The sequence below is a fragment of the Oryctolagus cuniculus genome, chromosome 6 (assembly GCF_964237555.1).
Source record: "Oryctolagus cuniculus chromosome 6, mOryCun1.1, whole genome shotgun sequence".
Taxonomy (NCBI): domain Eukaryota; kingdom Metazoa; phylum Chordata; class Mammalia; order Lagomorpha; family Leporidae; genus Oryctolagus; species Oryctolagus cuniculus.
In genome coordinates this window covers 94,051,757-94,074,969 of record NC_091437.1, presented here as the reverse complement: position 1 = coordinate 94,074,969, position 23,213 = coordinate 94,051,757, and the positions used below count along the sequence as shown (strand labels likewise).

General features: G+C 40.6%; 1 protein-coding gene across 1 annotated transcript in view; it reads right to left on the bottom strand.

The window, feature by feature from the left end:
- Positions 1 to 17,560, bottom strand: part of C6H8orf34 (chromosome 6 C8orf34 homolog) — a 491,602-nt gene extending 474,042 nt beyond the window's left edge. The window contains 2 exon segments of the mRNA XM_002710514.5: positions 16,976 to 17,050; positions 17,052 to 17,560. Of these exon segments, the coding sequence (XP_002710560.2) occupies positions 16,976 to 17,050; positions 17,052 to 17,288 (312 nt within the window). The 5' untranslated portion in view covers positions 17,289 to 17,560.
- Positions 17,561 to 23,213: the final 5,653 nt, after the last annotated feature.

The following is a 23,213-nucleotide window of genomic DNA, read 5'->3' as shown; positions in this document are numbered from 1 at the left end:
CTCAAACCTTCCCTTGTAGACAGCTTTGTCTGGGCTGTTCATGAGACATCTTAAGAGGCAGCACTGAAAAATAAATTCTCACTAAACAATTTGGAATGAGCCAAATATAAGATTTTTTACAGCTATAGCATGTATCAACAGGAAACAGATTACATCTTAAATGTACCAAAAGTATTTAGACCAAGAATGTGGTACTTTATGATATATATTTGACACAGTTATCTTCATCTTTATTTCAGAAAGACTTTAAGGCATTTTCCCAAGAAGTATAAATTATGAACAAATGGCATTAATAATAGAGGAGGAAAAGACAAAACAAGATGAAGACAAAGTGGGAGAAAAATTAGAGAATAATGATTTATGATAATGACCAACAATCTGGATCTGGTTGAGCTATGTGTTTTATAATAGCCTATGCCAAAAAAAAAGAAGGGGAGGATAATACTGTTAGTTTGTTAGGTGCAAAAAGCAAAACATTCACATAACTTTTGTGGATATTATAAAATTACGAAATAGTTTTCATTATGAAGTTGCTGCCTAAAGTAATGTACTATGTACTGAGAAATATTACACAATAACATCATTCAATTTATAACATCATCCAATGGACAAAACTGGGTTTTCCTTGGTCCGATTCTTATAAAGAATCACAATAGAGGCTTCTGCCACCACTCCACAGAATAGCTCAGGGAAAGAAATTCTCCAGGGGACCACCCTTCGAAAAGATGTGCACCCAGGTCATTACTCAACTAATTTTACCCAAAAAGGCTTTTTATAATAACTTAGAAGTTAACATACAAGAGCCTCTGAATTGTTCCCTGAATCTTATTTCCTAAAACTGAAATATTAATAAACCTAGTAATGCTGTCTTGTATTTCCTATAATATGAGACCTTCAGAATGGAACGTTGCCTGTCATACACCTCTGTGTCTTAGCTGAATTGTGAGTTCAGTGAAGTCTGGAACTTTCAGGACACGACAGAAAGGCTCGGTGCTTCCACAAAGCACAGAATTTGTCATCTGTATAAACTTAATGTTGTTACTTACATATCATTCTTATACCAGTAACAGGAAATATACTACAGAATTTTTCACTACATATTTTCAGACAGACAGAACATGTGTGCCCAATATAATTAACATTTTATAGACTACTAAGATGATTATACATTTTAAATTAATAAAACAGGGGCTAGCATTGTGACATGATGGGTTAAGCCACTGCTTGTGACACCCGTATTTGATAGCAGAGTGCCAGTCCCAGCTGCTCTGCTTCCAGTTCAGCTTCCTGCTAATGTGCCCGCGGAGGTGGCAAAAGATAGTCTGAGTACTTTGGGCCCCCTCCACTCATGTAGGAGACCAGGATGAAGGTCCTGCTTCTGGGCTTTGGCCTGGCCCCATCCTGGCTGCTGCTGTGGCCTTTCTCTCTCTCTCTCTCCCTCTCTCCCTCTCTCTCTCTCTCACTCTTCCCCTCCCTCCCTCCCTCCCTCCCACTTCACTCTGCCTTGCAATAAATCAATAAATCTTTTAAAGAATAAAAGGAAAAGAATAAAATGATCAAAACAATACTAGATTTTCTAGAGAGAATTCAAAGTAAAGGAGCACTGAATTAAAGATAATGTCTCAAAAACAAACAGCTTCAATAAATCTGACACAATGAAGTTTCCTTCATGAAAACAGACATGTTGTGCTAGTGTGGAAACAAATCAAAATCACTCTCAATGCAATATAGCTTGTCACTATGAATTTAGATCAATATGTTCCGAAAGTGAAGGAATGGCAGGAGTTATACACTCCTAAACCCTTCAGACTGTACTGCAAGAAGAATTTCTCTCTCTCTCTCCCACTTGGGTAAAAGGAACAACTTTCAACCTGAAACTTTCAATGTCTTTTATGTGGAAGTATTCTAGTAGCAATGTAATCATTTGTATATTTTAAATAATCCTTTTATTGTTGTTCCATGAACAAAACAACCATAACAGAAACTGCTCTATTTAATAAATCTGTCTCTGACCTCATCTAATTTAAATAATTGATTCCATGGCAAGTATCCTGAAAACTGAATATGAATTTCAAACATGCATTTCTTACTTCTAACATTATCATGGTGGAATGTTTTAATGAGTATGGAAATTGACCAGGCATACAAAGAGAAAACCAGGTAGGCTTTTATGAAATTGTCAGAACATAATAGTTCAGAGTACCCCAAGTACACCTGCATTTTCTAAATACACAGAACTTTTTAAGGACAAGAAATATTGTATAATATTTCTCAGTACATAGTCAGTACATAGTACAGCACCCCATAAATATGTACTCAGTGAAGTCAGTTAAGTTCCAAAGAATTTAATAGCTGTTGAAACAAAATCTGAATGAATTTTCAATAAAGTGAAATCTTCCTTAAGCCCCTGAGAGTATTCTTAAATTCCTAGTGGCAAATGATTAGTCATACACAAGCCATACATTTCAGATATGATAGGTTGGTCCTAATTTTTTCACTTATAAATGTATTGGATGGGCATTTGGCTACCTGCATCTGATATCAGAGTGCCTGGGATCCCATCCTGCTAATTCCTCATGCCAGCTTCCTGCTGTTATAGATCCTGAGAGATAGCAGGTGATGACTCAAGTAGTTGAGTCCCTGAGACCATGTGGGACACCTAAATTGACTTCCTCTCAGCTTTTGACTGCTACAGCCCAGGATGCTGTGGGTGTTTCCAAAGTGAACCAGGAACTCTCTGTCTATGTGTTTCTATCTTTGTCTCTCTGCCTCTGCTGTCTCATTGCTCTGTTTCTCTCTCTCTCTCTCTCTCTCTCTCACTCGATCGCTCGCTCTTGCTCTTGCTTTCTCTCTCCCCCCACCTCTCAAATGAATAACAAAATAAACAAAAATTTTAAATATATTTGAAACCACCTTCATTGAAAAATGGAACATCATACTTATTTATTTGAAAAGTGGAGTTACAGAGAGAGAAGAGACACAGAGAGATCTTCCCTCTGCTGGTTCACTCCCCCAAAAAGCTACAATGGATAGGGCTGGGCCAGGCTGAAGACAAGGAATCTTGACCTTGATCTGGGTCTCCCATATGGGTGGTAATGGTCCAAGCATTTGGGCCATCCTCTGCTGCATTCCCAGGCTCATTAGCAAGGAGCTGGAACAAAAGTGGAGCAGTCGGAACTCAAAAAAGTACCCATAGGAGATGCTAGTGTCACACTGCAGGCAGTGCCTAAATCCACTGAGCCACAATGCTTGCCCTTGTATTTGAAAACTCTTGAAGAAAGCAGCTATTATGTACCAGATATTTTCTAAGCATGAAGATATAAGGAGTGAAAAAAAACACAAAAGAGTTTCATTAATCAGTTTATATTCTAGTAGAAACAAGCAGAATTTAAACTTAAATCAAAGGAATCAGTCCAACAAGACCATCTCAGATGATGATAAGGGATATGAAGATAAGCAAAGACAATCATTCTATAGGGAAGAAGAGGAAAGCTGGGTTGTGTATGGTATTTCAGGTAAGGGTGAGTCAGGTAGTCTCTCATAGATATTCTGGACTATTTTCTATGTATATGGTGTGTCACAAAATTTTCCAAGCTGTATTGTCACTTTGGTGATGCAGCAGTAAGCGAGGCTTCCTCTGCCACCCTCACCAAGTCTCTCTCTCTCTCTCTCTCTTTCTCTCTCTCTCACACACACACACACACAGCTCTGATGAGCGCTATTTTCTATTACACCACCACCATGATGTTTTCCCAAATACATCATAGCTAGAACCCAAAAGAGCAGATGCACACTATGAGTTCCAGGATACCAGGCCAAACTTGAAAAGCATCTGTCCACCTGGCCAGTCACTGGGCCATTAATTTTAACAGAATAGGGAAGTGGCGCATTTAATGTAATGGCGGCCAAAATTAACTGAATGTCCAAGTATCAGGCACCAAAACAGGTTCTTTAGACATTTTTTTAACTCACATATTTTTCATATTCCCCTTTAATATTATTTTTCAAATTAAAATACCAATGTTTACAGAGATTAAATGACTTTCTCAAGGTCAAAGAGGCAGTAAATGATTCCTAATTCTAAATTTCTCCAAATAATACCTGCCTCCCTCCTGTCTATAACTATGTCATGCAATAATTCCTTTCCTATCAAATGCAAATGCACTTTCTCAGGAAGAATTAGGTATTATACTTTGTACTGCAGTGTGAATTAATTTATAAGCCCATTTCTTGAAAGCAAATATTAAAACAGGAAAAAAAGATAGCCAACAGCTGATTAGATAGCTAAGTACATTATTAAAATGTATTCACTGTGTATAAAGGTAAATTAATGAATTGGGCATCTTTTTCTTGAAATTTAAAAGAATAAATATTAAGATGCTATTAGCTAACTAGTTTCATCTTCAATATTTTCCATAAAAGGAAAAACATATAAACATATCATTACTTTGCTCACTTTAACAGACATCTGCTGGTCCTTGTTTATAGTCCATCATTCCCTAGACACTACAATAGATGCACAATAAAGCATGAAACAAAACACTTTTTTTCCAGCCTCAAGAACCAAAGCTCTACTTTCACAAGAAGACATGATAGAACACAGGAGTAAATACCTCCTGCCAGCATATACCTAGTAATAATACACCCTCACTATAGAAGAGCTTTCTGTACTTGGGTAGATTGTTCTCTGTGACTTGGAGGCACAAAGAAAAGGCAAAGCAGTCAAGTGCACTATTTTGGCCAGTCATATCAATCTACTCTAGTAGTCAGTCCACTGATAATGACATAGCTCTAATATTCTCAAATCCATATGACTTAAAATTATTTTATTCCAAGGAAACACAGTCTGAAAATAATAAATTGCCTACAGTGGTACTATGATTATGGGGCCTATTATCCCTTTAAATAAAATAGGGTATAAATTTTCCAAAATGAATTGCGTTCTACAGAATTGGACTATAATTTTCCAGATAAAATATTTGCATTTGTTTTTATTGATAAACATAAGCATAATATAAGAGTATTTCAAAACATTCAAATAATTTATAGCACAAAATAAAAGTCACCTTTAACTAATTTTTTTTTTTTTTTTTTTTTTTTTTTTTACAGGCAGAGTGGACAGTGAGAGAGAAAGACAGAGAGAAAGGTTTTCCTTTACCATTGATTCACCCTCCAATGGCCGCTGCAGCTGGTGCGCTGCAGCTGGCGCACTGTGCTGATCTGAAGCCAGGAGCCAGGTGCTTCTCCTGGTCTCCCATGCGGGTGCAGGGCCCAAGCACTTGGGCCATCCTCCACTGCACTCCCTGGCCACAGCAGAGAGCTGGCCTGGAAAAGGGGCAACCGGGACAGAATCCGGCGCCCCGACCGGGACTAGAACCCAGGGTGCCGGCGCTGCTAGGTGGAGGATTAGCCTATTGAGCCGCGGCTCCAGCCACCTCTAACTAATCTTCTGTATCTCCTTACCTATGAGTAACTACTAAACAATTCAATGTTAATTTCCCAAATAACACACATAAAAAAATTCGCATACTTTGTTTAGATATAAATAAATAGATGTATTAACATAAAGCACACTGTACACATAACACATATATCCACATATTCCTTACTTTTAAATTTTTATTTGAAAATTACAGAGTTGAAATAATAATATAGAAAATACCTAGCTACCTGTAATTCAAAAGACCAATGGAAAATATTACCAAAATAGTTGCACTCGCCTTTTCCCTCTAAGAAATTACTATTTTTCTAATATGGTATTATGATTCTCATCTATCTAATTAGATTCAATATATAATGCATCCTTCTTCATGTGTGTATGGGGGGGGGATTTCAGTTTTAACATCTCATTGTTTATATCCAAAGTCCAAAGCCATGTCTTTTGTCAGTTACATAATCATTAATGTACCACGCTCAACATTCAGGAGAGGAAGCATAATACTCAGAGCAGATGTAGATTTAGTGTCAAACTACCAGTTCAATTAAATAATCCCTATTCATTTCTAGTGAATGGTTTCCTTAATATTCTTTTATACTGTTTTTACATGAATAATGAGGTAATTTATAAAATTTTCAGCAAGGAATCTTTTTCAGATATCTATTGGATTGTATTGTGAGAAATACATGTGTTTCAAAAAACATTCACTTAAAAACATTATTATAGAGGCCAGCGTTGTGGCTTAGCAGGTAAGGCTGCAGTCTGCAATGGCAGCATCCCATATAGACACTGGTTGGTTCATGATCCAGCTGCTCCATTTCCAATGCAGCTCCCTATAATGGCCCGGAAAAACAGTGAAAAATTACCCAGATGTTTGGGCCAATGCCATCATTTGGGAGACCCGGATGAAGCTCCTAGCTCCTCGCTCCTGGCTCTGACTTGGCCCAGTACTGCCCATCACAGCCTTCTGGGGAGTGAATCAGAAAATAAAAGCTATCTGTCTTCTGTCTGTCTCCTTCTCTCTCTCTCTCTATCTCTTACTCTTTCAAAATAATTAAATAAATCTTTATAAATAATTATTATAGATATATTTGCATGTCAGTTTATGCATTCAGTATATAAATACCTATGTGATTTTTAGAACAGCTGGATGTGTTCAAAAATATGGGTAAATAAGATCAGGCATTTGGTGCAGTAGTTAGGATGTCCACATCAGATCATATGATTTCAGAATCCCTGATATTTCATTTCTGGTCCCTGTTAATGTGTACCTTGAGAAGCAGCAATGACTCAAGAACCTGGGTCCCTGTCACCCAAGTGGGAGACCCACACTGAGCTTTGAGCTCTTGGCTTTGGCATGTTTCAGCCCTGGCAAGTTTGAGCATTTGGGGAGTAGATGAAAGATACCACTCACTATCTCTCTCTCTCTCTCTCTCTCTCTCTCACACACACACACACACACACACACACCTTGTGTCTCTCCTCCTTCCCTTTCTCTCCTCTCTCTTTCTAATAAAATGAAAAAAAATGAAAGTATATATGGTGGAATGAGGTGAAAAGTTCATGCCAAGATGGCCACTGAGGTAAAAAGCAACATTGTTGAGAAATCAACTGCAACAAGTATATATGAGTAAACATTAATTCAATTATTTTTCTATCTACAGATATTTAGATTGTTCACAACTCTTGACTGTTTCACATACTGTACAATCTATGTCCCTGAAAATTCCCTGCACATGAGCAAGAATTTCTATAGAACTCATTCCTACAAATGAAATTGCTCTTCAGGGTTCTTTTTAATTTTGATATATTCTAACAAATTTTCAACCCAAAAGGCACTTGAAATTTACAATCCCACAAAATGTGAATAAGAGTCCAAAATTAAAAACATGCCAAAAAGGGACCTGGGAAGACCTTCTGAGTACTCAAAGGTATGCGTTCATGAAAGCTGGGCCAACTTTCCCCAAGCAACTCAATAACCAGGTGAAGACGGTGCAACAGGGCAAGTGCATGGAGCAACTTCCTATTGATAACTGCAGAATGCTTAGGATAACTTTTAAAGAAATCATTATTTAAGATAGTTCCACAAAGAAAAAGAATAGCAACCAAAAGCCACATATTTACCTTAACAAGGGTAAATGCTTCTAGTTTCAATTATTTGCTTACAAAATGCATATCAAATGGATTTCATCCTTTGAACTTTGCAAATGGGCTCACATTTTACTAACATAACTTTTACTGGGTGGAACAAAGAAAACAGTCTCATGTATGTTTCCTGTATAAACCCTCTTAATGAGCTTTCTTAACAATATTTTGAATACTAACAATGTCTCTTAAATACTTGGGAGAATACTCAAGAGATTGGAAACACGAGTCAGAGACTGTGAGGAAATGCTTTCAAAAGGAGTATCCGATAAAGAAGTGCTGTCCAAAATACACAAAGAAACTTTTAAAACTCAATAATATGAAAACAACCTGATTCAAAAGTGTTCAAAGACCTTAACAGACACCTCAGCCAAAGAAGAAAACACAGATAGCAAATAAAAAGATGAAAAGATGCTCAAAATCACATGCCATTATGGAATTATAAATTAAAACAGTGAGGTACTTCCCCAGAGTACTTAGGCAAGCCAAAATCAGTATTCAGCCAGCTTACCCTTCTGCCTTCTGTCATCCAAAGATCAGAAAAAAGGCCTTCACCAGTCCAAATGCCAGTAGCTTGGTATAGGACTGCCCAGAACCATGGGAAATAAATTTCTGTTGTTCAGAAATTGCTCAGTCACAGGCGTTGCATTAACGCAGCATAAATGGACCTGTAACACATGACTGACTCCATCCCATGACTATGCAGTCAGGTACCATATAAAAACTTTTCTATCAACTGTAGACCACGTATACCACAGTGATCTCACAAGATTATATGACAGTGATATTGTACCCATCTTTATTTGTGTAAGTACACTCTATGATGTTCACACAATGAAGAAATAGCCTAACAACATATTTCTCAGATCATAACTACATGATCAAGCATAGCAGGACCTGTATATAGCTGTAAAGGGGATTCCCACACTCACAATAAAGAAATTCTGTTCTTAAGCAGGAAAAACAGTCTCTTAACCTTAGCACACTTTCTTGTTCAAGGGCTCATATATTTCATTACGTATTTTTTGCATTACAACAAAATTTTTGCAAGAGAAGAGGGAAATGGATATGCTGAGTTACCCAGAATTGGAAATTTTCTTTATGCAGAATTCTTAGCTCCTTATTTATTAACCATTCCCATGTAAAATATGTATAAAATCCTTACTGCATTCACATAATTAACTGTTTAAAGAAATCCAATGGGTCAACTATTTTGCAAATAAGCATCACAAACTTCACACATTTCAGAAATACAACTTTAGGAACACTGTGATTCTTCCCACAGTACCTGCCCTCCCATCCCCACTCCCATTCTCCCCCCCCCCCCATTCCCATTCTTACTTTTTACTAAGACCTATTTTCAATTAACTTTATACACATAAGATTAACTCTATACTAAGCAAATAGTTCAGCAAATAATATGAAAAACAAAACTGTTCCTCAATAGTCGAGACAAGGGCTATTCTAAGTCACTTCTAAAGATGGCCTTGTAATGTACTTTTTATTTGTAACGTATTTATTTTGAAAAGATTCTAATTTATAGAAAAAGTATATGAACAAAACATTCTTCACCTGGGGATCTCAGTCAAGTTCTGTCAACTTTGCCTATAACATTCTTCACACTGCAAGTATCACATCCAGGACCACATTTTGCACATAGTTGACAAGTCCCTTCAGTCTGAGTCTCACCCCACAAACTTGGCATTCAAGACTTTAACATTTTTCAAGACTCCAGGAAATTTACTTTGCAGGATTTTCCCCTTGGGATCCATTAAATATTTCCTCATTATTCAATTTTTATATATGATTGGCAGTAAGGCAATGCTGTCGCTTTAACTACATCCTGTCGGGGCATACAATATTGGGTTGTCTCATCACTCAAGCAAAGTGGTGTCTGCCAAATTCCCTGACAGAAAGATTAGTTTTCTCCTTTGTAACCAACAAGTGTATCAGGAGAACATAGTTGAGTTTATGTAACATCTCATTGTCATCGTACAATTTTCACTCATTAGTTTTAGCATTGATTAATATTTCTTGCCTGATCTTGCTTAGCACCCAGATGGGTGCCAGTGATTTTCTAATCCCATTATCCTTTCTACTTTTTTTTTTTTTTAATCTTTTTTTTTTTTTTTTTTTTTTTTGACAGGCAGAGTGGATAGAGAGAGAGACAGAGAGAAAGGTCTTCCTTTTTGCCGTTGGTTCACCCTCCAATGGCCGCCACGGCCGGCGCGCTGTGGCCGGCGCACCGCGCTGATCCGATGGCAGGAGCCAGGAGCCAGGTGCTTTTCCTGGTCTCCCATGGGGTGCAGGGCCCAAGCACCTGGGCCATCCTCCACTGCACTCCTGGGCCACAGCAGAGAGCTGGCCTGGAAGAGGGGCAACCGGGACAGAATCCGGCGCCCCAACCGGGACTAGAACCCGGTGTGCCGGCGCCGCAAGGCGGAGGATTAGCCTAGTGAGCCGCGGCGCCGGCCTCCTTTCTACTTTTTATTAGTTGGCACTATACCAGAAGGTGAAGCTTTCCCTTTGCCCCCTCACTGACTGAATACATTCTGAATTCCATATATCCTAGTGCAATAAAATATTCCTATTTCAGTTAGTAGGATAGTCTGCTACTATCATTCTTTATTTGGAACCTCAGGTTGCTACAGGGGAAGGATTTTCTTCAGACTGGCTTCTGTGTTCTTTTGGTACAGTCCATCAATCTTTGAAACTTTTTTTTACCACCTGGTATAAGATGATCCAGGGTCATACTTTCATACTTTCTCAGGCCCAAACCTAGAATCAACCTTTTTGCTAAGGATACCTGGATGTACTTAATGAGTAATGGTACTTAGAAACCAAAATCTGGGCACTGAGTACACTCTTGGCTACTAGAGTATTGCTATTCCCAGGATCACACAGTCCCCAGAGCAAGAAAATTAATCTAAGTACACGCACTGCAGTATATGTAAATACATACAGATCTATTTTTATTTCTACTACATCTATATCTGCTTCAATTATTGAAAGCCTTGAGATCACTGAAACTTCCAGTTTCAATCCAACACAAGGTTCATTCTAGCTTTTCTCCCTTTTATCTTTATGACTCTTATCTCCATTGATAAGAAGGCTGGATTGCATGACTGGCAATGTATTTACTTTTACTTATTTTTCTCAACACTCTGCCCCCACCTAATATAGAACAAAGTGCTTGACCCTGCCAGGCCACTGCCCATCCAGGTTTGTGGTTTCCTTTTTTTTGTTGTTGTTCAATCTTGTCCTGATGCTCTCCAAGCCAGCTGCTCCAATTGGCTGCCCTCTTTGCATGAGTCTGCCTAATATATTTTTTCATTGAATTATTATGGAAAGAAATGAGGGGATGTTCTAGTTATTTTTGAAATTTAAAATTTCTATTGGTCACAGTTTCTTTAAAAGAGACCAACAAACACCAAAATAGTTCTTCCAAATACAGTGATGTCACTAGAGTTAATTTATATTTTATTATTTCTAAAATTACAGAGTTATTGAGTCTATTTTTGAATCATTTTATTGAGCTATTTATAAGCTACTTGGAAATATATCAAGTAATAAATAAAAATAAATGCACTGATGATCTAAAATGTATTTTTAAAAACATTAAATTCTTTTTTAAGTAAACCAACAAAAATACTTAACTTGGACTCTCAGCAAAGTATTATACAAATGAACTACTTTCTTTATCCATTTGCACTCTGGATGCCCTGAAATTATAAATATCATTACAAAAATTTGGACACAGGAAAAATCTTCATAATCTCAAGCACTGAGGAAAATTACTGGACAGAGTTTACTCCAAAACCTTATCTACAAGTAAAACTAAACGTGTTGTAAGTGCCACGCTTGTTTTGTATTACCTTTCTCATGAGAGCAGTTTCTTAATCTTTTAATTACAGTGACATTTGTCGCTCCCCCTCTTCGTGGAGGAACGACACTAAACCCTGCCTAGGCTTCATATCCGAGTCACGGCACCATTATGTCGCTCCCCCTCTTCGTGGAGGAACGACACAGGACCCTGCGCTGTTCTTTTGTCTGCTCGGCCCTCCCCGGGTTTGCTGCTGGTTCTTCCCGGGTTGGCTACTGTCCCTTCCACCTCCGTGGAAGGGCGGTTCCCCCTGCCACATTCCCCACTTCCGCAGGGGAGCGGCACTCCGCCGGCCGGCTCTCTCGGGGGCTGCACAGGTGTTCCCTCAGATGTTCCCCTTAGATGTTCCTCGTGCATGCCGTCTCTCTCCTCCTTTATAGTCCTCCTCTGCCAATCCCAACTCGGCTGCCCACACGCCGAGTACGCTGCTCTCCTCCAATCAGGAGCAGGTCCTGCTGTTTATTGGTTGAACTGGAGGCAGCTGTGTAGAAGCTGTTTTCTTCTCTCCCAGCGCCATATTGTGGGAGAGCAGGTGCATAGAATAAGTCTTAATTCCAGTAACTTAGTCTAATCCGGATTGCTCCCCACAACATTACATCTTTATAGACGATTTATTTTTTAAACATTAAGATAACTTTTAGAGGTGGGAATTCTACCTCTGACCATAGAGGAACTAGTAACCTTCTTATCTCCAAATCCACTGCCTTATGCAACCATGAACTTGGCCAAAATAGATGAAGTCTTTGTTTGCTTTTTGTATTAATTTACACAAAGGGAACGGCTTTCATGTATTTCCTATATACAGTTTAAAGAACATAATGATACTTCCCACCCTCCTTCCTTTCTTATTTTTCTTTTAATTTTGGCAATGATATCCATTCAATTTATTTTATAATCACAAAAAGTCTTTGTTTTCAGACATAACAAGTAGCTCAGGACTATGAACCTCACAAGAGGATGGACACCAAAGGACATCTCCACAGCCCTGCTATGAGGGCAGGGGACATTTTTCAGGCCATAATTCAGGGAGGCAAGTAAACTGACAGGCTCCTGCAGGGGTGGAAGCAGACTGGAGTTCCGGTTGCACTCGTGGCTGGGAAACACACAGTAGGAAAGCAAATAAGAGAGTGAGGTACAGAGGCAGGTGTGCGCATGTGGGTTCATGGAAGGCCGTGAGTGTGACAGCAGTCCACCTCACAACGTGTGTGCCAAATCAGTTACACAGATTTTGACCATGTGAGTTGGAATATTTTGAGCTAAATGGTGAAGATGATAAAGTTATTCCATTCCACTTGGAGTAAGTCAGAGCTAGGTTTGAGTCTGGTCTGCCACTTCTTCAGTGCACAAATTCTATGGTGATTTGATGAAGATCTCCATTGTTATGTTATTTAATACCTTAGGATTTCACACACTTGTGAGTGTGAACAGGCCTGATTCAAGACATGTGACTCCCCTGCGCACCCTTGCAATCAATAATCTTTAAATTGCTCTACTTAATGGGAACGGGAGAACTAAACATGGCATACTTCTTTACATGGAAATTAAGAAATTTATTTTTATTTTCCACATCATATACTCTGTCAGAAACTAACCTGAACTGCTTACAATAGAGACAAAATGGGTTACTTTAATCCAAAAAAGCCCTACACACCAGATAACTTTTCAGTTTCAGAATTTCTGACTGACTGCCAACTTCTCTATTAACTGGCAGGCCTCGGGGTCTGAGGTGAGGCAAGACTTGTGTTTGTATCATGCATCTTACCTAGGTAGAATTTTCTACTTTGCTAGGAGCTGAGCGGTTTTATAACTTGCCAGTTAAGGAAGGAATGATGTGGGGAAAATTAAAGTAGGAATGCAGTTCTCCTGTACTGTGGCAATGTCAACCCCTCCTTAAAGACAGATGTCTGGGCTGCTCATTGCTTGGCTGCCCTAAATAAGCTGACGAAAATGTTGAGATTGCTATGTCTTATCAAAGCGTCAGATTTTGTGGAATATAAGTTATTTTCTCCTTACATCTTCATATTATTTAAGTAAAACAGCTCTGTTGCATGATTTTGTAATGCTTCAAAACATCTTCAACAATAGGTAGTACAAAGTTACGCTCATCAATCACCATTAATTTCAATTTAGAGTCATTTTTGGAATACCATAGTGCTTGTAGTACTTCAAAAACATCACAAATGATAAAAAAAAAAAAACCATAAATAGACAAATAAGCTTATTAACCAAACTAAGTAAATAAGCCCTACAGGTAAAAAATAGGATATAGGCTTTCTTAGTACCAGTGTCTGGGTTATCTTTGCTATTGTTTTAAATAACATTCCTATGCTCTTTTTAGAGTGTCTCACTCACTCCAATAAGTCTTCTTAAAACATTCTTGGGGCCAGTGCCATGGCACACTAGGTTAATCCTCCGCCTGCAGTGCCAGCATCCCATTTGGGCGCCAGTTCTAGTTCCGGCTGCTCCTCTTCCAGTCCAGCTCTCTGCTGTGGCCTGGAAAAGCAGTGGAGAATGACCAAAGTGCTTGGGCCCCTGCACCCACATGGGAGACCAGGAGGAAGCACCTGGCTCCTGGCTTCAGATCAGCGTAGCTCCGGCCATTGAGGCCATTTAGGGAGTGAACCAACAGAGTGAAGACCTTTCTCTCTGTCTCTCTCTCTCACTGTCTGTAACTCTACCTCTCAAATAAATAAATAAAATCTTAAAAAAAATTCCTAATTTCCAAAATCCACCAGGGGGACATACTGTCAGATATTATGTAGTTTCAGGACTAAAGGAAGGCTGTGTTAGCAACTCCTGCTACTCAATATAACAAATCAAAGCAAAGCACTGTGATAAAGCTTGGAGTTGCCTATTTCAAACCATGATTGGTAAAATGAGATTTACCCTTATATGATTGTTTCTTAATATGTGAACCAGGAGTAACAATCATTTTTGCTGCTCTTTAATAAATTCAGGAAACAGATTCCTGAATTTATTAAAATCAGAATGCCTGTTCCGACCCCCTGAATCAGCTCTTAGAAGAACTACCGAGTGAACTCCTGGAAGTTTTGATGTTAGTTAGATCAACAAAGTCCATTTCACAGGTAGTACTCCTTCATTGGTTTTCCAGCATAAGCTGGTAAGTGACAAGTGAAGTATACTCTCAAAACTAAGGTCTAGGGGTAGGTGTCTAGCCTGGCAGTTATGTCACCAGTTGGGACACCTGCATCCCATATCAGAGTTTGTGAGTTCCAGTCCCACATCTCCTAATTCTAGCTTCCTGGTAATGCAGACCCTGGAAGGCAGCAGCTAATGGATGATGTTGTTGAGTCCCTCCCACCCATGTGGGAGACCTGGACTGAGTTCCTAGTTACAGGCTTTGGCCATAGCACAGTCCAGTTCCAGCTATTGTAGGCATTTGGGGAGTGAATCAGCAGACAGGCGTGTTGTATGTCCACCTGTCTCCGAAATATAGCTAATCTCTATCATGATCCAAACTTTGCTAAGAATCTGTGTATCATCTTGCTTTTAGAAGATAATTTATTCATTTTCTCCCTTACATTGTAAAAATAGGGACATCAGCCATTAACTACTAATCATTGCCATCAAAGCTAAAGGGGATTGTATAATATGTAATCAATAAATCACAAAACATAAAGCTTGGTTGGTGGTGTTTGTTTTGTGGCAAGATCCAAAGCTTACATGAAACAATTTAACATCACTTAAACTTCTTCAGTGCAGAGTCAACCAGTGAGCAAGAAGAAGGAAGGGGGAGCCATTGATCAATAACAAGCTGGGTTTATTTCCTACTTATGTAGAAAATTTACACATATTCCAAACTCTTATTATCACTTGAAAAGGGGAATTTTAAAACAATTTCACAAACAAGAACTGCTTCTATTAAAAATGATTCATTTATTCTCCCTGGCTACTTGGGCTTTATATTACAGGAGAGCAGCCAGCAAACATATATTCCAAGTGTATTTATTGTGATTCCTGTGATGCCATTAATACACTGTTTGACATTAGATTCTTATGTATCATATATATATCATATGCATACATATGGGATTAGGTACGAGTAGAAGCAAAGAATTCAGGTAGCTCCAGCAGCTCCAAGTCACTCTTGGGGGGACTTCTAACTCTTGGTACAAACAGGATTCAAGACCATTGTAGGGCACTGTGATTGGGTACAGCAAGCTTCAGCTGAAACAATGGTCTTACAAGAGGGCAGTTAAAGTTGAAGTTGTGCAGGAAAGAAAGGAAAAAAAAAAAGAGGTCTTGCAAACCTTGGTTATTGGAAGCCCCTTCTTCCTCAGAGGGCCACAGCGTTGTCGTCTCCCTTTTGGTACAGAGGCATTAATTCGCATTAGCATTTTTTTTTCTTCTTCTGCAGATCTCATTCGCTTCTTTTCAGTGCCTACGAAACCTGCTCCGTTCCCCGGGATCAGTGCATTCTCTTCCTCTTGCTGCGTTTCCGCCTCTTCTCATTCGAGGATTTGTAACCTCATCACCCTCCCCACCGCCAGCGAAGGATCATACCTGCATCTGGGGGCAAGGGGTACCCCCTCCCTCCCACGTACTCCTGCCGCTCGGATACACGCAGCGGGACTGCAGTTCCACGAGGGGAAGGGCTCCTGGGCGCCCCTCCCAGCGGGCCTGTGCCTCCACCAGCTCGGCAAGCCCCGCCCCTGCCCAGCGCCCTGGCAACCGGTGGGACGCTCTGCAGGTGCGGCTTTCCGCCTTTGCCTTTTGCTCTGATTTTCTTTGGTTCTCTCACTTTTTTTTTTTTTTTCTTCTCCTACCGTATTTTTGACATCAGTTCTTTGATGGTGTAAAAATAAAGCAGTTCAGGGTTGCCCCCTCTCTTTCTCAAAGAACGAGTGTACTCTTCCAGAATATTTCTCTTCCCTAACACAGCTAGGAAGAGAAAGGTACCTCCTTTAGCCCAGAGGTGGTTGCCAACCTCCCAGTTTGCCAGTTATATTGCACACGCCCGCACCTATAAACCCACCCCTTCCTTAGCAGTTCGGCTTTTCTCCAGCTAGCAATAGTCCTCCCCACTGCTAATCACCTCCTCCACCTTTCCGGGTTATACTACCACCCACATTTAAAAAAAAAAAAAAAAAAAAAAAAAAAAAAGCACGCAAGCTGGCGAGGATTCCAGGAAGACGGTGTGAGTGCTTAAGATAGTTGAGTGTGTACATCCGTGAGCATCACCTGTCTGGGTGCTGGACGTGAGGCTACGAGGTGCAGCACAGGCGGGCGGCGATTCAAACTTCCCCTGCCAGACTGAGGCTGGGTCCTCCCCAAGCTCACCTGTCCGCGTCCAGGTGTCTGGCGAGGCACCCGCCTCGCCGCGTTCCAGGACACCTGGCGCGGACAGAGCGGATGCCAGGGAACTGGGACCACAGGGCGCCCTCTCCCGCGCGTTTGTTCTCCACGCTCTATCTCTCCGGGGTGTTTTGGTTTTTTTCCCCCTTTTCCCCCGAAGACAACCGGACCCGTCTTCCTCCACAGCGCCTTACCTCAAACAGCGGGCCGATCTTGTTCTTCTCCAGGTAAGCCTGGATCCGGGTTTGCTGGTGAGACGCCATGGAGAGACAGATGGGGCCGCGGAGAGAGTGCGGAAAGACCGCCCCGCGGTGCGCCTCCGTGGGGCACAGCCCTCCTTTGCCCCGGTCTCGGAGCCTCGGCTCCCGCCTGCGCCGCTACCTCAGCCCCGGGCGGCGGGCGTGGGCGGTGCCCCCCGGGAGCCGCGAGCTCCTGGGGCGCTGAGAGCAGGAAAGCCAAGCGCGGCGCCGCCAACTCAGGCAACTCCGAGGCGAGGGGAGAACTCATTCATCGCGTTCTCGTCTGGGCGCCCACCCCCACGGCTCTCCGCAGCGCGCGGCGCCGCGGGGAAATTGAAAGCAGCGGCTCTTCTCCTCCTCTGGGCGGCAGCAGCAGGAATCAGGGGGCGGGCGGCGAGGCGCGGCGGCGCTGCTGCTCCGAGAGCCGCGCCGGGGGGGCGCACGCGGCCCGCCAGGAGCGGCCGGGCTCGAACTCGCCGCACGTGTGGGAGCGAAGGCGCCCGCGCGCGCCCGCCTCTGGGTACCCCTCTGCCAGATTCCTGGAACAAACAGCCCGGGCTTCTCCCCGAGGCTGCGCGCGCCACACGCTCCCTAGCGACAGCGCCGCTCCAAAAGCCAATGGTAAAGGTGCTTCTTTCAAAGTGCACATAAATCTGACGCTTGTTGGCTACTCCTTGGCAGCTACAAACAGGCTCGGGAAGGGGCTCGGCCCGGCCGCCCCTCCGCAGCCTCTCCAGGGCACCTTTTCGCCTTACCTACACTAACTAGCTCAGGGTCTCAGAAGGTCAGAGTGCGGGCCAAGTGGGTGGGTCTAACGGTGTGCCGCCGAAATGAAGTGGCCCTCCTTTTAAAAATCTGGTTTGGCCTGGAGCAAGATGGGCGAATGCAAAGTGAGAACCAGTTAAAAACTCACAGAGTGCCAACTCACAGGGGCTGGGAGTAAGCCGTCAGGAGACATAAGCGAGCCAGCCCGCACCTTCCAAGTTTGCCTTCCTAATCCACGCCTTGGATCCTATCTGTAAGTCTGGAGCAGCATCAACCCTGCTGCACAATATGCCATCTAGATGCTTCCTGGGCGCCTCCAATGTAGCCAGTACCTGTCTTATTTTATGCGGGTTCTTGCGAATTGAAGATCTACAGACAGCCCAAGTTTCTTTACAGAGCTTCCCTTCCTGTGTGATACAAGACACTGCGGTCCCAAGACGTTTCCTCCGACTCCTAACCGTGATGAGCTGCCAGACTCAAATGGTTTATGTTAATAAATACTAGCATTTAGAACAATGGGTTAATTTTCCTTAAAGCACACAATATCGGTGTTGACTTTTTTTTCTTTCTCCACTGTGTTCTGGATTTCCTAGATTCATTTCTTTACTGGTGTCCGGGCTTCTTGTCTGGATTTTAAATTACCTGTGAAAGCATTCAATAGTTAAGGATGGAATATTTCAGAAAATATTCCATTGAGTAAATCAGAGTAAGTAGAAGCTCAGACATCACTGATATCCTGAAATGGACAACATTTGGGAGGGAAACATGTCCACATTATATCTTTTTCAATCAGATGCAGGATGATCTGTCTATGGAGAGTTAAATTGAACTGCAGTGAGATGCCTAGGGCTACCAGGTGTTTTCCATTGTGGCTCAAAGGTATTTAAGTATTTTTAAATATGTTTAAGAGAAATTAAGTATACAGAGCGAATACCAACATTTCTAATGCTATAAAGTACAGTGTAGAGCTCTAAGACCACCTTGGCCTAGCTAAAAAGCCAAGTATTTTCAATATCATATTGTGCTGGAACATCAGGATGGCTTCCTGAAAACAGGAGTCTTCCTCCTCTAAAGATGAGGATGATGCTTTTTTTAAATGTGACCATTAACATATTGATTAAATAAATGATAAATGATTTGATCAAGCCACCCAGTGCATCATTGGTAAGGTAAGGTAGGTAGGTTTGTTGCAGGAGGGGTGGCAGGTTTTGATTCAGGTGTTTCTAGCTCTAAAGCTGAAGCTATGTCTACTCTACCCTGTAATCTGAATACTAGACATGAAATTTGGAGTTAGAGTTGGGTCTGTTGAGCTGGCACATAGTAGGCACCCCTTAAACAGCAGTTAAACGAATGAATTTAAATTTAGCAGACCAATCCAATCCAGCCATGTTCTTCCAGACTAGCCTTTGCTTCTGGCTCCTGGTATTTATACTCGGCTTCATTTCATTTTGTTAACTGCATGCATATATTGGTACCTCTTTTAAACTGCAAACCCTCTAAAATTGTGAGCTATGTCTTAATAATTTTCATATACTTTACCATATGTAACACAGTGTATTTTCATATAATAGGTTCTTCCTCAACATAGCTTAGGTTAAGATCCTACCCTATTGCTATACATTTTAAGAATTTGTATCATTTAACCCCTTTAAGATAAGCTGAAAGGAAATGATTATCTTAGGTTGGATTTAGTAACTTTCTTCTACACATGTGACTTGGTGGCCTTATAATCCTTCCCCTGTCATTGGCTTGGGTACAGTATGAAAAGGCCATTTTCACTGAGACTGTTTTGACCTCATTGTGTTGCAGGAGTGCCTGTCAGCATAATTTACAAGTATACGGAATCCAATTTATAGAATGTACTAAGGCCCTTGTCTAACTCCATTTGTAAGACACCTTGCACAACTCCTTAAACAAATGATTTCTGCTGAGAGCTGAGGGAGCAGTGGTGAAGTCCAGTTGACCCAATTAGGAAGTATTAGCAATTCAATCCCTCAAATTAATTAAATATTGAAGTCAGAGAGCAGAGAAATTTTGTTTCTTGAATTTTGACTACTAGCCCTGAAGCATAGCTAGCCTCTTCCTGAACCCTTTTCTCCTTACCTCCTTGTAACAAAGAACACAGAGCATACGAGTCACTTGATCTTCAAAAGGGAGTGGGCACAGTTTTCTGCATTTCAGCCTAAACTACCTCTGTTAACTAATGCAAATGCATCCTTTCCTATATACCAGCAACTGGTACAAGCATTTGCATATACTGCACTAACTCATTTAACCCTCAAAGCAACACCATGAAGTAGATATTCCTATTGGTTTTGCTTTTTCAGATGAGGACTTGAGGCACTCAGCAGGTAAATAGCCCACTCAAGTTCATAGCTAGTAAATATTAAAGTCCGTATTTGAACCTTGGTCGTGTTTTAAACACTCAAAGGCTGACTGCCAATATTCCAGTCCTGCCACATTCCTTTTTTTGAATTCGTTTTGACCAAGAGACATTTTTATATCTCATTGGACTTCTCCAGTATACAGATGTAGAATGGTTGTAGCCTGTGTAGAAAGGACGTCGCTTGTGTGGCAGATACCAGGGTTATTTTCTGGCCACATACTAAATCAATTCACTGAATCTTGTCAGTGTGAGTAATAGCTAATCAATTGCATTAGGACTACCTGATTCAACTGTGCTGATAACATCAACTTACTGGATCTGTTCATTGGAAAACCCAAATGAAGTTGCCAGTGTGAGATATCTTGCCATTCAACCTGCTCAAGTGACATGTATATCTCTTTAATTTCCATATTTAAATATTAGGTTTAATGGTTCATTTTTAATATTGGGATATTTTCAAGCTTTCTTTATCTGAACTAATTTATGGCAACAATATTTTACGGCATGTCTGTTTGCATTAAGTCATGAGTCACTTAAAGGAACTCTCAGGTACCAACCATGTAGATACCTTGATGTTGTCAATAAATTCTAATAACCCTTACTTGCTTTTTGCTTACAATAATTTCCAAAATCATGTTTCACCCTATTAAGTGAGTCACTGTTAGAAGAAGAAAAAAAAAAAAAACCCCTTGAACAGTAAAAAATGTTACAGGATGCTGTAATGTGATACTGAATTTATTGAAAGGATGGAGAAAATAAGAGCAACTAAGCAAACAAAAGATGATGTGGTAAGGCAAAACAATTCTGCTTGGTTTGCACCCTGGGGATCCAGGCATTCTGCCTAGGACAGAACGTACTATCGCTCCAGTCTCACTATCAAGAATTAAGTGACACAAGACCTATTCCTCAAACATGCATCTCTGTGGATGCGAGCTGGTGCTCAGTCATAATGGAGTGCATCACCGCAACCCCAGCAGGAAGGGTTAAAGGTGTTTTGTGGCGGAATTATTGGACCACAATTGCCTAAATTTAGAGCGAATATAAATCTTAACCAAGAAATAAAGTAGAAGGATGACTTAACTCCTGCAAAAATGTTCTGTGCACAATCGTACCCAAAGCACTCTGCAAATTGTCTCCTTCTCAAACAGAAGTTGGCCCATTCTCTGTGGATAATACTCACCCCTCAATCTTCAGACAGTTTTGGTCCTTGAGACGGAATCTTGTGATGTCTGAGGATAGGCTAAATTTCTGAAAGCATCATAGAATCACACTTACCTGTTATGTGATGGAACCAAAAATAAAGCAGAAACTGAACTTACTAACTATGTCTGGGAGGATTAGGAAATCAAAAATCATCGAATGAATGAATGAGTGAAGAGATGGAAGGATAAATGAATTAAGGAAAAAAATTAAATGAATATAATGGTAGTAATTCGTTAGGTAACACTGAAGTATATCCGATAACTATATACTCATCTACATTTAAGGCCCATGTTTATATGCATAACATCTAATTGATTTCATTTACTAAAATATGCTTATAAGTATTTTAATGCTTTATATAATAGTGTTTCTATCAGAAAACAGCACAGATTTGCCTTTATGTGTTTGAGCCTCTTCGGTTTGTCACTGTCTTCTCTGTTTCCTTCCCCTCTGCCTTCCTTCCTTCTTTTTATTTTCTTCTTTTGTTTTTTTTTCTTTTAAAGGATGTTCTGTTCATGTTGCAGCATGGGCCTAAAACAATTGTACACAATTGTCAGTGAAAAACGATTGACTGGAACAAATGACAAATATTTTCTGTGTCATCCACTTTCTAAAACATATTCTAAGATCTCTTTATCCATAAACCCTTGCCCTTGACAACTGATACCACTAGGCATATTTTTATGTCAAATTATATATGTTTTTATATATGTCAGGGTGGTTTTTTCTTACTCTCAACATAAAGCGACTCATACATAGGTTCTGAAAATATTATCAAAAGAAAAAGTTTTTTCTCCTTTTCATTTCATTGCCTTTAATAAAATGACATGATCTGAAAAAATTGTCTTGAATAAAGGAATGACAATAAGGATATTTCAAACTTCAAAAAGGCAAAAAACAATCTTCAACATTTCACTGATATTTAATTTCAAAATCTCAAACAAAATTAAAATAGTCAGCAACAGAATGATACAGAAATGTGCAAGACTCAATTTTTCTGAAGTGTGTCCATCTATTCCCCAGAATAAATGGACTTTCTTCATATTTGCTCTGTGATTGTGCTGATAGCCTACATTTATGTGCCTTTTGAGATCTTTATCTCCCTCGGTATATAGGGCTCTCTCAAAGACGGTTAAACCAACTTTGATGTTTAACTTGAAATTGAATTATGGGTCAAGTACTTTCAGACAACTGTGTTACCCCAGATCATCTGCCATTATCACTCTGCTTTTTACATATAAGACAACTGAAGTAGATAACTGTAGACAACTTTGGAAAAGCCAAAGTTCTGTTTGTCTGATTCCAAAACATATGTTTGTATTATAGAGGATCAATTTCAACTGTTATTGTTTTGAATTCTTGTTCTAACAGTTGTTCTAAAGAATAGCAGATTTTCTTCAAGACTATTACAATAGATTTGGGGATTACTGCAATGGAGTTTTAAAGTTTGGGATAGAGATTGGGCTCAATGCTTTATACAGTAAGGCAACATGGGACTTCTGTTTTGATTTTTTTTTTTTTTTTTTGACAGGCAGAGTGGACAGTGAGAGAGAGAGACAAAGAGAAAGGTCTTCCTTTTGCCGTTGGTTCACCCTCCAATGGCCACCGCTGCCAGCGCGCTGTGGCTGGCGCACCGCGCTGAACTGAAGGCAGGAGCCAGGTGCTTCTCCTGGTCTCCCATGGGGTGCAGGACCCAAGCACTTGGGCCATCCTCCACTGCACTCCCTGGCCACAGCAGAGAGCTGGCCTGGAAGAGGGGCAACCAGGACAGAATCCGGCGCCCCAACCAGGACTAGAACCCGGTGTGCCGGCGCCGCAAGGTGGAGGATTAGCCTATTG